The 13,197-nt window shown below is 43.1% G+C and overlaps 1 protein-coding gene across 1 annotated transcript in view; it reads right to left on the bottom strand.

Moving 5' to 3' along the window:
- Window positions 1–13,197, bottom strand: part of LOC119743207 — an 85,609-nt gene that overhangs the window by 31,360 nt on the left and 41,052 nt on the right. The window contains exons 26-35 of the mRNA XM_038219590.1: window positions 12,651–13,070; window positions 11,078–11,305; window positions 9,491–9,676; window positions 8,490–8,812; window positions 7,266–7,386; window positions 6,143–6,423; window positions 4,664–4,820; window positions 3,058–3,474; window positions 1,595–2,023; window positions 163–594 (exon numbers count right to left, since the gene is read on the bottom strand). Coding sequence (XP_038075518.1) covers window positions 163–594; window positions 1,595–2,023; window positions 3,058–3,474; window positions 4,664–4,820; window positions 6,143–6,423; window positions 7,266–7,386; window positions 8,490–8,812; window positions 9,491–9,676; window positions 11,078–11,305; window positions 12,651–13,070 — 2,994 coding nt within the window. The remainder of the gene's footprint in view (window positions 1–162; window positions 595–1,594; window positions 2,024–3,057; window positions 3,475–4,663; window positions 4,821–6,142; window positions 6,424–7,265; window positions 7,387–8,489; window positions 8,813–9,490; window positions 9,677–11,077; window positions 11,306–12,650; window positions 13,071–13,197) is intronic.

Raw genomic sequence — 13,197 nt, 5'->3', positions numbered from 1 at the left:
TAAGCAAAGAACAAAATGGTACCAGCCAATGTCCCATTCATTGTAAGTTGCATGTGACTGGTCTCCCATGTAACGTTCGCTTTGCACATAAATTTGATGAGTAGTATTTTCTGCTTTGTGTTAAACTCTACGTAATTCGTCCCAGGTTTACGCTGTACTCACCAACACAGTCAAGGCGCTCACTGCACGCCGTCACAACGGGATCGTCCACGTCGGGGGTCAGTGTGAACGGCGGGACGGGGTTGACACCCTTCATCATCGTCACGCAGATGTACGGAATCTCGTCGCAGCGTGCACCGCGGAGGTTCAAGTTGGCGTCGACCGGGAGCGTGTAGCGCTGTCCGGCGGAGATGGTGAAACCCGGCGGAGGGGAGTAAGGCACGATGACCTGGTGCTGGGAGGCTTCCACCCCGGCCCTGTCGGGGCTGGCCGTGGCTGCGACCTGCAGGCGGAAGAGGTTGGTGGGGCTGGCGATGCTGGCCCCGTCGGGATGGGTGTTGAAGATGAGGTTGAAGGAGACCGGGTGCCCGGGGTCGTTGGAGATCAAGGGTTCGCCGTCGGTCACAGACAATTCAGAGGACACAATGTGCAAACCTACAGACACACACAAAAAAACCCAGAAAAAGTCATTCTTCAGCTACTTATGCATAGTGGATATCAGATCTTTCAATAATCGATATATTGAAAATCCAAAATCAAGAATATTTGATATATTGATTATCCATGTAAAAGTTAAAGACCAGAAAGATGACACTTTGATACAAAAAACAAAAATTTACATTAAAAATCTAAAGTCCCAATTTTCCCATCCTTTTTTCTGGAGCATATTGCTCAAACTTTTTACAACTAATTTCAGCACTGAGTTTGTCCAGAATTGTTTGTTTTTTTGGTTTATAGTTTTACAGTGGGGAAAATCGCCAATTCCAGTGAATGCAGAGCACCAAAAGCGACGCCACTTGGCATTTCACGATGTTTTTATTTTGAGTCACAAGCACAAGTTGCCGCCGACTTTTTATTTTATCATTCAGCAAATGATAAACACAAAATATATGCACAAACAGAGATATATTTTTATGATAATTTGATGCATTTTTGATATGTTTCCTCAATATTGTTAATTTTAATATTTCAATATGATTATAAAAATTGCCCGGCAATATTGATACCAAAATAATATCGAAACAATCGAGTAATATCCATATATATCGACGGTGATTACAGCTACTACCAACAGGGTCACTAGGGAACAGGGGTTCCCTATCAGTCAGAGGAAATTCTGGCTTGCACAAGTGGGACTTGAACCAAATACCTCCTGCTAACTAGTGCAGACATCTTTACCATTTGACCATCAAGCTTGATTGATCGACTTGCCGGCTCAAGTCTGATATAGCAATGATACCGCGATATATACATATTGTAAGATGGAATGTTTTCTTAAGCGATAATTTTGCAAGCAAGATCCAATTTTACATTGACTTTACTCAAACACAAATCCGGCACATTAACAATTTCAACAATCTTACTTTGAAAACGCACACACTGTTATGAAAATTAAATGCATTATCTGGTCAATTTCTACAGTTCAATGTCCTACCTCTGCACTCAATTTCCTGGGAGTCTATCAGCGACGAGTTGCCGTTCACGGGAACCAAGGTGAAGTCCGGTGTCGGGCTGAGCCCCTTGCCTAGGGCCACGCAGACGTATCTGATGTCCTCACAGAGTAAGCCCTGCAGCGGTATCGTAGCCCCGACGTTATTCATCAACAGGACTGCCCCGGCCACCAGATCCTTGTTGCGATTGGTCAAACTCAGCGGTGACGTCACACGGTCGGATGTCTCCGTCTGACAAGTGGGCTCGTCGCTGAGGAACACGTCCACCGACCACAGACCGGTCCCCGAGATGCCCGAGGCAGCGGCGACCGAGCGGATCTCCAGATTAAGGTCAAAGGTCACATCGTCGTCACTCTCCACTATCAGGCTGCCCGCAGTGATTCTACTAATTTCAGTCTGGGTCACTTCAACCCCTGTAAAAAAAATCGACGAAATTTTGAAGATTGGCTTTTTTTTCAACATGAAGAAGTACTTTAATAATTTTCAGTCTTTCAAATTTGAACTACTTACATATTCTTCGGACATTTTGTGACAACTTTTTGGCCCACTCCATCAACAGGGTGGGAACTTGGTGATCAAATCAAAATTTCAAAGAAGCACAAATGGCCAAAGAGCAAGAAAAAATTCTTGAAAATCAGAAGTTAACCTAACTGCCCTGAATCCTTCAAAATCCTCTTTGGAGGATTCGTGGAGGAATGTAGAGGATTGAGGTTACATGGCAAAAGTGCGTTACATGCACTTTGTCAAGGTCTTGGGCCGGACCTTGTGCTGTTTTTGCTCAGTCATGCATAAATATAGGCCTGGATTATGCTTGAAATCCTCCGTAGTCCGTACTGCTCCAGAATGTCACTGGCCAAGCCTCAACATATTGACAGTCACTACTGCATGATTTTGTAGGATTCAGGCAGTGGTCACCCCTCCACAGACCACATTTAAGAAATAATGGAGGAATTGGCAGAATTGAGGCTATAAGCTTCTTTTCATGAGGCCAATTGGAGGATTTTGCTGAAAGAACGCACACTTTTTTGAGACAGTGGACAGAATTTTAAAACAGTGGTTGTGTTGAAAATGCTGTAACTTTAAAACTACATGAGTGATTTGAATGATTCTTGTACTAAAAGAAAGCTTATAAATTAGGCTTTTATATCCTAGATTTAGAAAGTGCCACATGCAGAACTTCACTAAACCAATAGTCCCGACATGTGGGTTTCGCTTTTTTCGACTCACCCTGTATAATGATGATGGTATGATGATATACAGATACAGACCGCAAATAGATGAACTCAACTTTATTACAAGAATATTCAGACACACAAAGACACCACAAACAGACAAGAAAAAGACAAGGACAGAGTAGCTATTTGAACCAACAATAACATTACAAATAAATCAATGGCAAATCTTGGCTAGTTAAGGTGGTTCTTTCGGAGAGATAGCCCCAACGTACCTCTGCAGACTATCGGGACTCCCTTGAGGATATCGCCAAACAGCGTGAAGGGGACGGAAGACACGTCGCCTCGGAAGACCTCCAGGCAGACGTAGACGTTGTCCCAGTCAGGGCACTTCATCCGGTAGTTCATCGAGGCGGCGACGTTGAAGTCGATGGTCCCTCCGGCTGCGAGGTCCTGATCCTCCTCGTTGGTGTTCACCGTGGCTGGCGTGAGAGCGACCTCAGCCGCGTCGCCCAGACAGTCCTGGGCGTTGTTCAGGAACGCCTTGAACGTCCACAGGTCTACGCCGGAGACGGAAGTCTTGTTAGCGTCGGAGGTGAGGGAGACGTCGAAGGAGAACAACTGACCGTCCTGGTTCTCGCGGAGAATGTCGCCGCCGGTATTCGTCAAGTCGAAAGTTGTGATTTTCACGCCTGAAAATATAACCTCTTGTACTTACACATGGTGTTCACTCATTACATTATTCTGAAGACATACTGATTTGCATCGTAATATCGTAATCGTGTATTGTTCAGACACTGTTTCATGTCCTACCTGAGGCTAACATAATTTTTGTGAAATGTTAAACTTTTTTTTTTTAAAGTTCATATTGTGATTTCTCAATTTGAATTATAACCATGGCAATCTGTAATTATGAACCATGAGTAATATGAAAAAAAAATTAAGTTAAGGAGAATACACGAGAAAGTGTGGATTCGTAATTTCAGAATTCATGAGGCGCGAAGCGCCGAGTGAATTCGTAAATTAAGAATCCACACTTGCGAGTGTATTCTTCGACTGAAACCATTGCGTCGAAAGAAGTATTGGTATTAACAGTGAGTGGAGATGAAAAGACTTGGGATAAATGTTGCAACCTGACGCCACTTCCGCGATTGTGTACAAAGTCTATGGAGAGTCAATAATTTTTTTAAAGTATTTCCAAACAAAATTGGAAATATTTCTCAGTCCCAGATTCATGTCTTATCATCATTTTTGCAATGAATGCTCTTCATTGAGATGATATATGGAGGAAAAAAGTGGCGTCAGGTTGCAACATTTGTCCCGGCTCCTTCTGTTGACAAATTGATAGTTCAGACGATGATTTCTTTCTGACTCGAAGTAGGTTTTGCATGCAGTGACGGCAGAGAATCTGACAGGGAAGATGCATTGGTAATTGCGGAAGGAAATTTTCACGCAGACGGTCCTATTAATGCTCATTATAGAGAACAATTGTCCGACGTGTTCAAAGTGTACACTTTACTAAAGATTTGTCGTTCCGAATCCACACTTTGTGACCAGCGTAACAGATTTGTAGTTCCGAATCCACACTTTTAACAATAGTGTGACGTCATAGCAATGGTTTAATTACGATTAGTTAATCACATATTCAAAGCAGACAGTACTTTGCATGGGATAGGCTTAAAAAATCATGAAAACTTGTACAGTGCAAGGTCACAGTATTGATCCTACTATTACATTAAACTTGTAATTTGTATGCATGCAAACAAGAGGCCATAAAAACAGTTAATTGTTAAACATTCATGAAACATGTTACAAAGAATGGAAACAAGAAAAATGTTCCAAAATTGAACCAAAATGAGACAAACTTCAAATTCTCCCTACCATTGCAGTCCATTTCTACACAATTGATGAGTCTGTTGTCATCAGGGACTCCTTGTAGGGAAAATGGAGGACTTGGAGTGTCCCCTTTCAACAACTGGCCGCAGAAATACTGTGTCTCGCGGCATTCCGTGTCCGTTTGCTGAAGATTCAGAGTCACCTGAAGAGAACAAAAAAATAAACAAATAAAAAAAAACATTTTTAAAATAATTTAAATCCATCTCAACTTGGTCACAGTATGCTGCCAAAGTTGCGATGTCACTCAAAAGTAAACTCGGCACAACCACGTACTTCAACAGCCAATGTGAACACAGTGTTTCGCCATGGTAACAAACCAAAGTTTTCCAACTGGTTTGACCCTCCTTCGGGAAGAGAAACTAACTACTAAAAACAACAATATTGGTATACAAATATTGAGTGGATCAGCATGGAATGGGAGGAATATTATCGCAAGGTAAAATCTGGATTTTCCATTTCACGAGGCCAAGCCGAGTGAACTGGACAAGTCCAGATTTTACCGAGCGATAATATTCCTCCCATTTCACAATTTAAAGCCACTCAATATTTGTTTTATATAACTGACATATAGATCATTGTCATTTGATATATGTGAACTTTTTTTTTCAATACAAACCTGGAGAAAAATGTATTGTCTCTCCCAAACCACCCCTTCACCAAAATGTTTGAACCCAACACTGTAGCGCTGGCTCTTTGGAACAATACGCGCAACGCTGAACGCGCACACCAGCATGCATTTGCACACAAATACTACGTCATGATCCTAACTGTTGAATAGTATTTCCCATTCCCCATGGGTGCGCGACGGATAGTGCTTTTTGAGCCGCGGCGTGAATGGGAGCAATAATGAATGTCACATGATGTGAGTTCCACCAATCAAATGACAGGGATCTGTATGTCGGTTATATAATACACACTAGTGTGATGACAGTTAGCTACAAAGCACTAAACCATTTGGGGGAATTATGTTGTGAAAATACACTATGGGATGTAACACTGTTGTACAAGCATCACATTCACTGTGTGGACTTCCGAAAACAAAAGATGTCCAAATAATCCAGTTTTCAGATACGCTGTGTGGACGTGTCCACGTGCACAAAAGGTTCCCCCTATCTGGAAACAAGATAAAAGGCATTTTTGGGTTGGGTTATTTATTGCAAAATTTAAGAGAAACACTCCAGGGAATCATAGTTAAAAAAATGGGTTGAAAGAGTGTGAGAAAATGACTTTTTTTTTTACATTTTTTTTTTAACTACATGAAAACAAAGGAATGTCCACACTAGGGTAACATAAACAGAAGTATGTGTGTGCGTCTCTATATGTGTGTGAGAAAGTGTCCAAGAAGTGATCCTGACATAGGAGAAAGTGACTTCAAACTTTCACAGTGCAGAAAGTGGGCTCACTTTCTCGCCATCCAAATAACGCCATCCAAACTTACATAAATACAGCAAAATGAGCACTTACCGATCGACTGGAAAATTGAAATATCAGACCAGGAATAACAGGGGCATTCATCTGAGATGTGGTCAAGGTCACATCCGCCATATAGGACGGAGGTTGGTGGGTTCCATTCATGCGACGATTGGCAAAAACCTTCATCTTCCAAAGCCCTGTGCCAAAGATTGCTGCAGATTGTATTGAGGGGGTGGAGGAAAATCGGAAATCCACTGTGTGGACGGCTGGTTTCTCAACTGGTATCAGCATGCCGTTGCTGATTCCCAGTGTGGTCTCTTCAATTTGCACACCTGACGGAAAAAAAAGAAGAAGTTTGATCAGGTTCAGAGATTTTGTAAATTTCGCCTCAGATTATGGGCTCCGAGTCAAATGACCTATCACCGTTTGCGAGTTAGCCACGACCCTTACACAACCTTATGGACATTTTTTTACGCTAAGGTTTGTTTGTCTCAGATGTTGCGAGTTCCGTGTCCATTTGTATATTAAATTGGACATTATTTCACAAGCTGTGTTAACGCAATTCTAACGAGATTCTACCGCGATAGGTCAATTAGAGTCACTGATATTTGAACACCACCTAATATCTTACAGAATGGAAGAATGAACACAAGGCGCCTGCATATAATGGATCCAATATTAAAATATAATGCATGGTACCCAACAAACAGCTTCTCCATGGATCTACGTAATTTGTCTCGAATACTGTACTTCATCAGGTGTAATAAGGTAGAGTCCAAACAGTCGTACCCTGACTTGGCGTTTGGGGACTTTATTATAAGAACTTTATTATAAGAACTTTAACTATTACAGTACTTAAGACCTTGAGTATGTAAAACCATAAAGGATCTATACTTTGTAAACTTAGAACTTTGATTTGGAGCTTGTCGAGACAGAATCTTATTCATCATGGTATATTTTGACTCCCATTTCATTCCGTTCGTCTTTGTTGCTGAGCGACTTCCTTAATGGCGTGCCACTACAGTAACAAACGCACTTCACCTCCAAGATGGCTGCCATGCAAAAGATCTATCACATTCAAGAGTCCTTCAATATTTCATGCTCTGTTTTGTTTTCACCATTGAGGGGGTGTGCAGAATCTAAATTTAAAAAAAAACTGGAAGGTGGTATTTACCGATGCATTCAACGCTTTTGCAGCCAATCAAAGCAGACTGGTCGCCATCCTTTGCAGACAGAGTGAAGAGGGGGCTTGGGTTGGCATGCCTCTTGAGTTTGACGCACAAGTAAAGACCAGTCTATGCACAAAATAACAATCACAGAAACCATTCAATATAGTTTTTCTCCGATGTGCCTTTGTTTTGTTCATGAGTGCCATTCTGTACCGACAGCCAAATATACGCACATTTTCAAACAAGGTTAGCATATACACTTGGTATTCCTTTTGTGAATTCTCTCCGTCCACTGCTACCTGTATCAAAAGTTTACAATAATGACCGATGCGTTGTCTCTTACCACTACGGCAAAATCACACCTCTGACATTGCAAAAACAAAAGTTTATGGCACCACTAGATGGGAATGCCAATTAAGTTGAGCATGGGTCAACCAGGAACGAACAGTGGTTTTGAACAATGCCAACGCCAGGGATGTAGTGGAGTCCATCACTAGTCCCTCCAAAGCCATCACAAGTCCCCCACAAGTCCGCCAGTCCCAATTCAAATCACAAGCTATTCAAATGAGCTTTGACAGAAGCATTCCTTTGTTATTATTCATCCATTGTTTCTTGTGACTGAACTTGTGATGGAGTTGTGAATGGACTTGCGACTTGACTTGTGACTGGACTTGTCATGGACTGGACTAAATCACTGGCTCATACACTTACTTTTGATATTGCTTGAGTCAAGTTGTGCAACAAAGTAACCTCAAACTACCAAGTCCTGACTTAACCACTTCGCACCCGAATGATTTTTGCAAAAGGCAAAATTTTTCACCAAATTTCTGATTTACAGCCAAATGCCATTGGCAAGAATATGTCTTGCTGAAACCTATATGTTTCAATACTCTGGGGTGTGCACTGGAGCGTAAATAGTAAAGATTAGGCCGTGCACAATGGCCAATTCAAGATCAACCCACGGTCTGCCTCCACAGACTTCACGGACTTTGTGTGTGCGTACAAAAGGCACGAGGGTTTAGCGTGTTAAGACTTCACTCGGGGGTGAGTCCAGGCAATCTTCGACGCCTTAACCCGTCAGCCATGCCTGTGTATAAAAACAGCCAGTGCTCTGACGCCAACTGGTTATAAAACTTAAACGAGCAATAGTTGCACCTGAAACCTCAGCATACCCTACTGAAACTTTTCAGTTCCTTTGTGCAAGGCCGCAAATCACCAATGTCACTCACCTCAGGGCAAACTAAGTTAGCCAGGTTCACGTTGGCCTTCGCTACACGGGTCAGTTCCAAATCTTGTCCGGCCGACAGATCGGTATTCAGCTGGTCTGGCGTGAGGTCCATTTCAGCTGAGCCGATAGTCGCATCGACGTCTCCGTTTGCGTTAGGGGTGTAGTAGACGGTCAAGGCCCACAGGTCACTGCCGGTGATGCTGGCCCCGTCTGCGGCAGAGGTGGAACTGACCGACAGGACGACTAGCTGACCGGTAGTGATACGCTCTGTGACGGTACCGCCTTCCGTGATGTTTGTGATGACGGTCGACATGATCTCCACTCCTGCATTCACAGACAAGCAAGAAAACAACATCATATATTGTGGGTCACACCTACTTTTTTTTTTTTTAACCTCTATAATGCCGGATCCGACAAGATCCAACAGCGACATTTTTCTGTGGGATTTTGTTGCCTGAGCTGTGACCAAAAGATATGGTAGATTACAAAACTGTTAGTCATTGTTGAATTCAGCACAGTTTTTACAAAATCTTTGCAGCAGGCTTAAGGTTAATAGTACAAGGGGAAGGCAATACCAACCTTGCGCAAGGAAGTATGATGTTCGTGACAGAGCCGATTAACCACGATATCTAATTAACGATTCAGAGAAATGATCCCAAACTCCTAGTCTGAAATCTCCTTGACCATTACTAGATGATGGATGCATAAGATTTGAAAACTGAATTTTCAGGTTTATTCACTGGGCTCTTCAAAGCTCGGTCACAGACATTACACCATGCTGGAATTGCCTGGCAAAAGATGGACTATGGTGAAAATTGGGATAAGCGCAAATTATCCTATATGCCTTTAAATTTTACTTTCATGTAGCTTGCTGCTCAAAGTATAAAAATCTTCAAGTTTGTTCAGAGACGCTTTATAAAGATGCGAGGTTTGCTGTAGCACAGTGTAGTTCTGTGACGATGTTTAGTTCCACGAAATTTCATTATAATGACCGATCCTTACCGCGGCATTCGATGTCCACGCAGACGTCACTTGGGGTAAGGAACTCCAAGTCAAACTCCGGGTCAGGGGTTGCCCCCTTGGCAAAGGTCATGCACAGCTGGGTCAAGTCGCTGCACACCATGCCGGTAGGAGTGAATTTGACGGGGAAGATGTTCACAAATTTGGTAGTGTCGTCCGCCTCTAGAGCTGTTTTGGAAAGAGCATAAAAAAGTGGATTATCACAAGCCTAGGGAAAACAGTCATTCTGGCCATAACAGTCTGGTTGCCAAAAAAAAGAAGAGATGGCCATATTTGACAGTGGCCATATTTGAAAGTGGCCATAAAAGTAAATCAGGGGTGTGAGTGACCACTGATAAAAATAGCTGAAAACAGCTGAAAGCGGTATAAAAAAGCTGAACTTTGGAAATGTCCTATCTTTTGCACACAGCAAGTGAGGGAAAAAAGCTGAAATCCAAAACAAAAAAAGCTTAAATCAGCTTTAAAGCTGAGATTTCACACCCCTGTAAATGGTAACCAATAAGATAGTATAACTAAATTGTGGAGAAGTGGCCACGAGTGACAGAAAACAAGTTTCCACAGTGACCAAAACTGGCCATTGACCATAATAGGAAGTTGGCCATAGGTGGCCACAGCAAACAATTTGCAAATTTAGAAAGTGGGCAGGGGTGCTATAATGGGCTGGTGAATGTAAGGAACAGGCGGCCTTAAAATGGCCTTAAAAACTGTAGACAGTGGCCAGGGAGCTATAATGGGCAGGTGAAATTTTGAAGCTTATTTTCTGTACAGAGTGGCTGCTTCTTTCAACAGGGCTGCTTCTTTCAACAGGGAAATTAATTAATAAGTACACACAAAAAAAGCCTGTGTATCCACCATTATTGATGCTCAAGGCGCTACAACATTATTACCCTGCTGATTGGGCCAATGAAACATTCCCAATACCATCTCAGCTCCCTGGGGACTATAGAGCTCCATGCTGCCATTTCGGCGCAAAGCAGCTTAAGGCCAAAAAAAATAAGTCTCCGGTTTCTGGTATGCGCGCGTGTCGCCGTAGCCATGCGCATCGGCAAAGATGATGTCTCAAAACCACCAAACTCACTGGTTTGACTGGAATCCTGCTGCTGCACAATTTTAACGTGTTTTTAGATGGGGTTATGATCGAGAATAAGCTTTATGTGGCCTCTCTGGACTCCCATATATTTGCACTTAGTTCAGTCGGGCACCATTTGCAGTCATCAACCGACATTTGAAGCAAAAAAAAAACAGGTAAAAAAAAAAAAAAGCCGCGTCGCCGCACCACTTTTTGGGCAAGCTATACCAGAAACCGGAGACTTTTTTTGGGGTCTAAATCAGTCGCAATAACCATCTCTGCCCTCACAGGTACCCAATTTACTCCTGGGTGGAGAGAAGCAACGGGTAACAACGTGCCTTGCCCAAGGGCACACACACCATAACCCCAGACTGGACTCCAACCCACAGCCTGCAGAATTACCCGCAGACCTTGAATTCAATGCTCCAGACCACAAGGTCATGGCGCTCCAGACCACAAGGTCATGGCACTCCACACATTGCTAGCTTTCCAACACTCACCCATGCTTGCCAGGGGCTGTGTCCAGTACTCTTCCGAAGAGTCCAGCCTCGTTGTGTTGGCCGCGTTGCGAATCTGAAACCACGGCGAGGCCCAGAGCCCCGTCCCGGAGATATTGGCCGACAGGGCGTCGGTGGTGACGTTGAGATTGACGCGGAGGTTGTTCTCCTCGTTCTCCAGGATGGCGTCTGGATAGTCGACCTCGAAGGACAAGCCGCTGATCCGAACAGCTGGAAAGCGATAATACCCTCGATAAAACCTGGGTTCATAAATTCTAGATCCACAGGCAAATTTGCGATATAATTTTCTATTAATGATCCAAAAATTCTTCAAAATACATCACTTTAAAGAAAACCCTGAAATACTTTGTGAATTCAATTTTAAGGGAAAATTATTATTATAAAGTCGAGTTTCCACCTATAAATTGCAAAGTCTTCTGAAGCCTGTTGGATTTCAAAGGATATGGAAGGGTTAAAGTTGACGGATTTCACCCAAAACCTTATACAAGTTTTCGACGACATTTGAAGGAAATTTTAATTAGTTTTTGACCTATGGTCAGAGTCAAGTCTAGGAGAGAAAGAAAGGAATGCTGTATACTAAACTATTTTGGGGGGGAGGAATTTCCTTTTCCAGAATTTTGGAAGTATAAAAGAAAGTATTTTTACCACTTTTCAATATCGAATTGGGATCAACTAGTGATTGACTAGTGATGTGACTTTAGATTGGCTTGTGATGACTGGATAAGGAAGTATATCTATTTTGTTATAAGCCTCGGTCAAGGTGTTCGTTGACGGTGTCCGTGATGGAATCTGGCCGCTAACGTTAACACTAGCCGCGCGCTAGGCATACACACACGATATGTACGAAGTGCAAATTAACTGCCTGTTGCAGCTACAAGAAATTATGTATCAGGTGGGGAAGAACGAATGCCTTGGGACAACGGATTGCAGTGGCTTATGTTTTCTTATTTTGTCGCTGTATATATTTCCAATTATACTTGGTCTACAGACTTCAAGGGATGTATCCACATTACCAAGCTCTATCCATGTAAAAATATTAGCATCCACGACCGAGTACTGAATAAGAATCTCATATGTATTGCATACGAGGCCGTCGCTGGAAAGCCAGCAAAAAAATTAAGAAAAACATAAGCCAACTGCGAACCGTTGTCCCACGGCGTTTGTTCTTCCCCAGCTGATTTGCATAATTTATTGTAGCGGCGTGAGGTCGATGTTCGCGCTTTGTACGGACAGTGTACATGTATGTATGCATAACGTGTGGCTAGTGTTAACATTAGCGGCCAGATACCAAGGCCGTTTTGTTAAAGATAGATTGCTCTGAGAAGCTTATGATAGCAAGTGATCATGGTACAATGCCAGTCCTCCACAGTGAGTGTAAAGTATAATTTATTGTAGCCGTGTGAGGTCGCTGTTTGCACTTTGTACGGATAGTGTACATGTATGCATAGCGTGCGGCTAGTGATAACGTTAGCGGCCAGATACCGTCCCAGACACTGTCAACGAACACATTGACCAGCGCTGTCATATTACAGATAGATAGCTCTGGGAAGCTTACAATAGCAAGTGATCATGGTACAGTGCCAGTCGTCCACGGTGAGTGTAAAGTCAGGACTGCTACCATCTGCCTTGTCAATCTTGACGCACAAGTAGAAGGGGTTGGCAGCAGAGCACTGGACCCCATCCAACGGCAGAGTCACCTGGACGTCCGTCAGGTTGGTCCTGGGGCCGGTCGGATCTACGGCACGGTTCGCGTTCTCAGGCGAAAGAACAACCACGGTCTCGCCGAAGCTTTCGCCAGAACCATCCCACATGCTGTTGAGGGCAACGGTCAGATTCCACAGTCCGGTTCCGGTGACGCCGCCCGCCTCGGGGTCCGCCACCAGACCGAGGTCAAAGGTGAATGTGGCGCTCGGGTCTCTCTCCTCAAAGGATAGTTCTCCATCCACCTCAAAGACGACATCGGTAATATTGACGCCTACATTGTACAAACAGCAACAATGGTTGAAAAAAAATAATTATAATGCTCAAAACCTTCCAACATGATTTTCTTTAACCATTTTGGTGCACATATTATTTGGATTACATGCACACTATAACGTTTA

Source organism: Patiria miniata, unplaced genomic scaffold (assembly GCF_015706575.1).
Source record: "Patiria miniata isolate m_02_andy unplaced genomic scaffold, ASM1570657v1 HiC_scaffold_6, whole genome shotgun sequence".
NCBI classification, from domain to species: Eukaryota; Metazoa; Echinodermata; class Asteroidea; order Valvatida; family Asterinidae; genus Patiria; species Patiria miniata.
Note: the sequence above shows the minus strand (reverse complement) of the source record. Positions and strands in the feature narration are given on the sequence as shown.